Source organism: Protobothrops mucrosquamatus, unplaced genomic scaffold, assembly GCF_001527695.2.
Source record: "Protobothrops mucrosquamatus isolate PMUCROS unplaced genomic scaffold, P.Mucros_1.0 scaffold1288, whole genome shotgun sequence".
Lineage (NCBI taxonomy): Eukaryota > Metazoa > Chordata > Lepidosauria > Squamata > Viperidae > Protobothrops > Protobothrops mucrosquamatus.
The window spans coordinates 218,813-227,766 of NW_015387492.1; the positions used below are offsets into that span (position 1 = coordinate 218,813).

The 8,954-nt window shown below is 43.1% G+C and overlaps 1 protein-coding gene across 4 annotated transcripts in view; it reads right to left on the bottom strand.

Moving 5' to 3' along the window:
- DDR1 (discoidin domain receptor tyrosine kinase 1) overlaps positions 1 to 7,169 on the bottom strand; it is a 33,631-nt gene extending 26,462 nt beyond the window's left edge. For all 4 annotated transcript variants that reach the window (XM_015821258.1, XM_015821259.1, XM_029285108.1 and 1 more), the window contains exons 1-2: positions 7,094 to 7,169; positions 2,106 to 2,208 (exon numbers count right to left, since the gene is read on the bottom strand). In XM_015821258.1, coding sequence (XP_015676744.1) covers positions 2,106 to 2,208; positions 7,094 to 7,169 — 179 coding nt within the window. The remainder of the gene's footprint in view (positions 1 to 2,105; positions 2,209 to 7,093) is intronic.
- Positions 7,170 to 8,954: the final 1,785 nt, after the last annotated feature.

Below are 8,954 nucleotides of genomic sequence, written 5' to 3' on the forward strand. Positions count from 1 at the left end.
AAGAAGAAGAAGAAGAAGAAGAAGAAGAAGAAGAAGAAGAAGAAGAAGAAGAAGAAGAAGAAGAAGAAGAAGAAGAAGAAGAAGAAGAAGAAGAAGAAGAAGAAGAAGAAGAAGAAGAAGAAGAAGAAGAAGAAGAAGAAGTTGGAAGGGACCTTGGAGGTCATCTAGTCCAACCCCCATCCTATAATCTCTGCATTTTGGTTTATTTTCCAAAAAACCTTTGTGTTTTCAACCTGCTGGTTTGTCCAACCAGGGTCAAACCATCCATCCATCCATCCATCCATTCATGGAGTCACAATGAAATGCATCCATACACACACAACTTTCCCTATCTCTGATTTAAAGGAGGTATACAATTACTGCACACATTAACCCAGTGTTTCTCAACCTCGACAGCTTTAAGATGTGTGGACTTCAGCTCCCAGAATTACCTAGCATTGGAAGGAGAGGGGGGGGGATGTGGCTGGCTGGGGAATTCTGGGAGTTGAAGTCCACACATCTTAAAGTTGCCAAGTTTGAAAAACACTTGCACCAACCTAAGGAGTGGGGAGATATTTTTAAAGTGGGTGGAGCAGGCTTCTTTAATACATCCATCCAGCTTATTTTGAATTTTGTTTCGGTCTTTCAGGGTGTTTGCCGTGAACCTTCGGGGAGCAGGGGGAATGTTGATCCATGCATCATGACATTATTATGCAAATGACATGACTTACTTGCCCTGGACATTGTGACACAATCTGAACTGCTTGTAGTCTGTCTTTTCCCAGTTACATCTACCTGATTCACCAGAGTGGGGAGGCAGGCTATGTTTCTGGACCCTCTCTCTTAAGGAGGTCCATTTGGTGGAAACTCCCTCCCTGTGGAACTAAGATTGGCCCCCACTTGATAATTGTTTTGACATGGTTTGGTCAGCAGACCCGGAGACTCAAGGTAATATGAAGCCCATCAATATGGTTTGTTTCATTGTTATTGGATTTTGTATTTGAGGTGTTTCTTCTGTAAGCTGCCAGGATCACTGTAAGTTGGGTAGCCATATGCACTTTCTTAATAAATAAGTAAAATATCTGTAATTTACATAATTGTGTCTTTTGCCCATTGGGCATCCTGATGTACAAATAAACACATTAACATTCCTGTGGGTTGTTATGGATACTGTTGGTATTAGCTAGTTCTCCCCAATCTGCAAATCTGATTTTAAAAAAAAACTTTTGGCGATTCCTTGTCATGTCAAGGAACATTTGTGGTTTTCCTTTATAAATCGATTCTCACAACGGATAACTTTAAGATAGTTTAAGTTTCATAAATGAAAACGAATCTGGCCTAGAAACTATATATCGGAAATCATAGGCTTCTATCCAGTTACTAATTTCTATAAATGCAACTAACAGATTACAATAGCAAGTAAGTCCCTCTTAGAGTCACTATGCAGATCATTCAGCTACAGATATTTTTGTACTGAGCACCAATCCAACTCAACGTTTCAAGTGTAAATAAATGTCAAGTTCCTAATCCCTAAGACAGTGATGGTGAACTGTTTAGAGACCGGGTGCCCAAAAACTGGCCCTGCCCCCACTCCAGCCCCTGCCCCGCCCCCACTCCACCCCCTGTCCCCCACCCCGCCTGCCCGCAGGGCCACTCACCGCCTCCAGGGCCCGCCGCAGATCACCCAGGCAGCCCAGCAGCACTATGGCAGTTACGCCCTCTGCCCGCGCCCTGCAGAATCAACTGTGCACAATGGGGTGTGAGGGCAGAGTCTACGCTGCCTGGCTGCCATGTTCTTGGCTGCGCTGCTCTGCGTGGGCCACGCTCGGGGGCGACTCTCCTTCAGGGAGGCTGCTGGAGAGGTGGGGGTCGTGGGGGGAGGCGAGGCTGGGGCAACGGCACGTGTGCCCACAGAGAGGGCTCCGAGTGCTGCCTCCGGCACCCGTGCCATAGGTTCGCCACCACTGCCCTAAGATGTGGTACATTTGAATATGTGTACATGCTGAATGGGAATTTCCAGTAGCCACTGGGAACTTTTATCTTAAACAGAGAAAGTATGCATCAATAAACAAATGTGTTTGAATTGATTACGTCACGCAAATTAAACAGCGGGATACCTTCCTCACCTGCTGTGTTTTGCAGCTGTTGAATCAGACCATGAACTTGAGGCCGAGAGAGCTTCATCTGGGATGGTCCGATCCTGCATGCCAAGCGCATACCGACACTTAGCTGTGGAAGGAAAAACGTGAAAGGGCTGAAAAATACTCTTGGTAGTGAATGCAGACCCCCAGATACACACCTACAGCCTACGGCCACAATTGGGACCACAATTTCTGTTGCTAAGCAAGGCGGTTGTTACGTGAGTTGACTTTGCTCGTTGGAAGCCAGCTAGGATGGTTGGAAATGGCAACCACACGACCCCCAGGATGCTAAAACCATTGTAAAGACTTGTTGGCTGCCAAGTATTCGAATTTTTATCCCATGACGGTGGGGCTGCTGCGATGGTTGTAAGTGCGAGGATCACTGGTCGTAAGTAACTTTTTTCAGTACCATTGCTAACTTCAGAGGATTGCTAAATGAAAGGTTGTTGATTTGATGACTATCAGCATAAGAACCCAGTATGTTATTGGCTCAACTATGACCTAATCATGCAATGAATAACAGCCAGAAGAAAGTCAATAAAACAATGACACGTGTTGGATGTGACTCCTTTGTTGCTTATAACAGGTTTAAAGTCAGGCTAATATTACCAAGAGGCATTTCTTGATAAATCTTGAACTAAAGAAGTTGCCAAGGTTGAAAAAACATTCCAGGTAGTCCTCGACTTACGACCACCATTGATACTACAATTTCGGTCGCTAAGCATGGCGACTGGGAAGTCAATATAGGTAAGGTAGTCTTCAACTTACGACCACAACTGAGCCCAAAATTTCTCTTGCTAAGTGAAACATTAAGTGTTCAGTGAGTTTTGCTCCACTTTACGACTTTTCTTGCCACGGTGGTTAAGTGAACCACTGCAGTTGGTAAATGTGTAACGCGGTTGTTAAGCGAAACTTCCCTCCCCATTCATTGACTTTGCTCGTCAGAAGGTCGCATGACACCCCCCCCCGGGACACTGCCACCGTCATAAATATGAGTCCGTTGCCAAGCATCTGAATTTTGATCACGTGACCGTGGGGATGCTGCAACGGTCGTTAAGTGTGAAAAATGGCCGTACGTCACTTCTTTCAGTGACAATGTAACTTTGAATGGTCACTAAACGAACCGTTGTAAGTCGAGGACTACCTGTAGTCCCCGGTTTTAGGACCTTTTTTTTTTTGCCACGATTGTTAAGAGAACCACTGCAGCTGTTAAGTGATTCCCACAGACTTTATTTGTCGGAAGCCGGCGCAAATGATGATCACTTGACCCCAGGGACACAGCAACCATTGTAAATACATGCCCGGTTGCCAAGGGAACAAGTTTTGATCACGTGACTGTTTTAAGTGCAAGGCCCAGTCATAAGTCATGTTTTTAGTGCTGTAATTTTGAACGGCCACCAAACAAACGGTTGGAAGCAAGTCAAGGACTACTTGTACTGCAATGGATTTAAAACTGAATAAAACAATATAATGGATTTAAATTGCAGGAAGACAGATTCTAACTGGATGTTAGGAAAAAGTTTGACAGTGAAACTGTTTCTCAAAGACAAGGTGTGGGTCCTTTTACCAGATGTGTTCAGAGAGAAGCTAGGCAGGCATCTGTCTGTCCTTGTATTATTTTTTTTAAGTATATTTGTTTTGTTTTATATGTCTGGCACTGTATTAACCCACATTCAAGGCCCAAGCAGAAAATTAGATGCAGTCACCTAACTAACTGGTTCAAGAATTCTGATGTTTCTGTATTTTCCATTAGGAGGCGCTCTCATTTCATATACAAGAAGAGGGAGGCCACCAATTGAGTGAGTTCCATCAGAAATTTGAATCTAAACATACAAATCCCAAAGATAATTGATTCAATAATCAACAACATGACTCAGAAATTGGATTCTTTCAAGATTCCCCTCTCCTGTCCAAAATGTGGGAAGCTTTTTGGAATTCAGCTCAAAAGGTAAATTGCTAAGAAAAGCACCTGAGGAAAAAAAACTAGAAAGAAATTGAAATTGTCTGGTGATAGCATTCAGTACTGAAGAAAAAATGAGGTTCTCTTTGTCAAATATATTATTCACTGATGGATTTTCTCTCTTCGATATGTAGACACAGCCGTTGAATAGCACAGCTTTATAGAGAGATCAGAACATTCTTGTCTACGATTGCCCATTAGTCGTAACAACTAAGAGCAATTTATTTGCCCAGAAAAGAACTAAAATTCCTGTTTCCAGTCTTCCTATGGGCTTAAGAGGTTTTCTAGTCCGACCCCCCTGCTCAAGCAGGAGACCCTATACCATTTCAGACAGGTGACTGTCCAGTCTCAAAAGCCTCCAGTGATGAAAAACCGACATCTTCCAAAGGCAAGCCATTCCACTGGTTAATTGTTCTCGCTGTTAGGAAATTTCTCCTTGGTTCTAGCTAGCTTCTCTCTTTGATTACTTGGATTATAGAGGGTTCTGCCTCTAAGATTGGGAACAGGACTCTCACTTCTTCTCTGCTGTAGTGATGTTCTGCCACTAAATAATAATAATAGTAATAGTAATAATAGTAATAGTAATAATAATAGTAATAATAATAGGAGGAGGAGGAGGAGGAGGAGGAGGAGAAGAAGAAGAAGAAGAAGAAGAAGAAGAAGAAGAAGAAGAAGAAGAAGAAGAAGAAGAAGAAGAAGAAGAAGAAGAAGAAGAAGAAGAAGAAGAAGAAGAAGAAGAAGAAGAAGAAGAAGAAGAAGTAGTTGGAAGGGACCTTGGAGGTCATCTAGTCCAACCCCCTGCTCAGGCAGGAAACCCTACACCATTTCAGAAAAATGGCTGTCCAGTCTCTTCTTAAAAACTTCCAGCGTTGAAACATTCACAGCTTCTGGAGGCAGATTATTCCACTGGTTAATTGTTCTTTAATTGTTAGTTGTCAGACTGAGAAAATAACAGCCCACCCCCCCCAGAAAAATCTCAGAGGAATGTGAAATATTCCAGACAGGAGGAGATCTGGATCGAGATCAACTGACCATTTCGTTTCCACTTGACACATCGGGCCACAATATCACTCAGTGTGTCCCACGGATGGTTTATGGGAAAGCAAACACCCCCACTGGCACCTCGCTTCCTTTCCCCTTCGTGGAACTTTTATGGGCTGTGGGTCATCTTCTAGGGGCCTGCAAAACTTTCCATCGTGGAATTCTCCAAGCAGGGAACAGGCCATTCCAACCCTTCTAGAACACTCAGGGCAACCTGTTCCAAGGTCAGACTGTTCTATGACGGAATGTTTTGAACATTCCTGGGGTCTCTTATCCGGCCATCGATCCTGTCAGTCCAGCTTAGCTTCAGCAAGGGATGTTGAGTCAGTTGTGTCTTCAGGCCCAGCATTCCAGAGGAGGCACCTTCTGAGTTTTCATTTCCAGCTGAAAGACATCGTTCTCCGAAGGTCCTGGTGTGGATCCAGAGCTGCTCTAAACAATCAGCTGTAATGTTTATTTTGGTTACTTGTAGTCCTCTTCTTACAACAGTTTGTTCAGTGATCTTTCAAAGTTACAACGGCACTGAAAAAAGCGATTTATGGCCGTTTTTCATAGTTACGACCTTTGCAGCATCCCCATGGTCATGTGATCAAAATTCAGACATTTGGCAACTGATTCAGATTTACGACGGTTTGCAGTGTCCCGGGGTCATAGGATCACCTTTTGTGACCTTCTCACAAGCAAAGTCAGTGGGGAAGCCAGATTCACTGAGCATTAGTAACGACTGTAGTAATTCTCGTAGTAACGACTGTAGTAATTCTCGTAACAACTGTGGCAAGAAAGGTCGTAAAATGGGGCAAAATTCACTTAACAGATGTCTCACTTAGCAACAGAAATTTGGGGCCCAATTGTGCTCGTAAATCATGGACCACCTGTATTAAGTACGTTTATATGGCTGCCCAATATAAACTGCCAGGTGACTCTGGCTGGCCGTTTTTTTAATTTTTAGTGTAAAACTACATGAGAAGTGACTGCGTTAGCTGTTATTTCATGAGGTAATTTTTAATATAAATGAAATGGAAATCTTTTTTTGCCCTGGGCACACCAACAAGTTACTCAAAGGCAAGGTGCTGCTTGCAACTCTTCTCCCCAGTTGTAAATATGGCCTGGTTGCCTAGTGCCTGAAGTTTGTTCACATAACAGGGACAATTATTAGAATTTCAAATCCAGGTAGTAAGTAGCCCCCCCCCCCCCCCCNCCAGGTAGTAAGTAGCCCCCCCCCCCCCCGTTGGTCCTTTGTGACTTCAAATGGTTGCTAAGTGATGGTTATAAATCGAGGACTATCCGTGTCTATAATTACATTTTTTTATTCTATTTTTTCCTAGCAATTCTGACAAACCTATAGTTTCCAGATATAATCCTTGTTCATTTTGCTAGTTCTGTCTTTACTCTGTCGCATTTTTATTATTAATTCTTAATTACTTTATTATTTTTTATTATTATTAGATTTTATTCTCATCAACAACGGACTAATTTTCAAGCAGTTAGCTGGAATCAGTGTGAAATATACTTATTTGATTTATATATTGTCTTTCACTCAGGAGTTCACAGCAGCACACGGAGCTCTCCCTCCTCCTATTTTCCCTCACCTATGGGGGAAGCTGGGCTGAAGTTCCTCTTCCTAACTTCCCAGATTTGAAAAGTTCATCTTCTCCCAAACTGTGCAATGATAGGATGCACTAAAGCAGGGGTCTTCCAACTTGGCTCTTTTTATGACTTGTGGACTTCAACTCCCAGAATTCCTCAGCCAGCATGCCTGGCTGAGGAATTCTGGGAGTTGAAGTCCACAAGTCATAAAAGGGCCAAGTTTGAAGACCCCTGCACTAAAGGCTCTTCTGGTTAATTCAGGCTCTGTGGATTTGGGGAATTTAATTCACCTGCTTCTCCTAGAACTGAAAAACAGAGTTGAATCCTGATGCCGGCCAGCTGTTTTGAACCGCTGCCCTTTTCTCTCTCGGCTTCTACTTCTTACCTGGATCAAAGTGCTCTTCCAACTCCGAGGCCCCTACAGAGATCAACAGCAAAAGGCAAAGCGTCCTGGGTCCCATCCTACCTCCGACCAGTGGACTGGTTACATCAATAACTGAGCTTTCATGCCTGTGAAAAAAGTTGAAGAAAGAGGCAGTTAACAAAAAACAGTTACAGGAATTGGGTACTAATCCAGGGGCCTTCAAACTTGGCCCTTTTATGACTTGTGGACTTCAACTCCCAGAATTCCTCAGCCAGCGTGCCTGGCTGAGGAATTCTGGGAGTTGAAGTCCACAAGTCATAAAAGGGCCAAGTTTGAAGGCCCCCGATCTAGTCTAATGAAAATAAGGATATGATAACAATGTTCCAATATTTGAGGGGCTCCTGCAAAGACGAGGGGGGTTCAAACTATTTTCCAAAGCACCAAAAGGTAGGATGAGCAACAATGGATGGAAACCAACCATGGAGAGAAGCAACCTAGAACTCTATTGTTCTATATTCATAAACCTATATGAGTCTTTTCCTCTATCGCTCAAGCTTGATGGTGAGTGATTTCAACTTGACTTAGCGGCCTTATTCATTTCCTAGTTCAAGCCCTTGATCGGTTCTAATAAATACCAAACGTTCCAGGCAAGGAAATCACTCACATGCTGCTATTGTCTTTATTTTCCTAGATTCCAGCCAGAAGGGACTGGAAGTGACACACTAGCAGCGTTATAACACAAAGAGGGCTACAAGCCAAATCTGTGGCTCCACATACACTTTGCTTCTGGGAAAATCCACCCTGTAATAAAAGAGCTGGTCATGAGACGGATTAAAAAATAACTTGGGTGTTTCGGTGAAATATTGGTGAAATAAGCTCAAGCAGAGTGAAACCATGATCTGATTTGTTAGGAATGAAGCAGGCAGACTCATGTTGATTACAGAGCACCTGCAAGTTGTAGTTAGACAGGTAGTCCTCAACGTACGTCCACAGTTAAGCCCAAAATTTCCGCTGCTAAGTGAGACAGTTGTTAAGTGAATTTTGCCCCATTTTACGACCTTTTTTGCCACAGTTGTTAAGTAAATCACTGCAGTCGTTAGTCATACGGGTTGTTACATAAATCTGGCTTCCCCATTGACCTTGCTTGTCATAAGGTCGCAAAAGGTGGTCACAATGACCGCCGGGACATTGCAGCCGTCATAAATATGAGTCAGTTGCCACGCATCTGAATTTTGATCATGTGACCATGGGGATGCTGCTACGGTCGTAAGTGTGAGAAGTGGTCATAAGTCACTTTTTTCAGTGTCATTATAACTTCAGTCACTAAATGAACTGTTGTAAATCCGGGATTATCTGTGCACAATCCACATCACCAATCCTAGATGGTGAAATTGTCTGTATTTCATTCAAATCACTCAAAAACATACCGTAAGAAATGTCTAATTCTGAATAGGCCAAGGGCCTGTCAGCCCATCCTACACACTGTCTCCTTTCAGAAGTTTCAAAGAAGCAAAGAAAGAAACATAGAAGAAGCAGACCTGTTATTTGTTCCCAGTTCTGGTATACAAGGAGTCCTCAACTTACGACCGGTCGCTTAACAACCTTTCAAAGTTACAACAAACTCAAAATTACCTATCCTCAAAGTTACAACTGCTGCACCCTAGTCATGCAATCTCATTTTGCAACATTTATGGCTGTTTTCTCACCAAAAAAAATGTCCTTTGGGTAAAATGAGTCCACCCCTGTGACTAGGTGCCTCGCTTAACAAGCACACTGCAGTTGCTTATTGCCTGTGGTGACTTATTTAATGAACATCATATAAACGGTCATAAAATTGAGTCTGGTCACATGGTGCCTCCAATTACAACTGCAATGACCTATA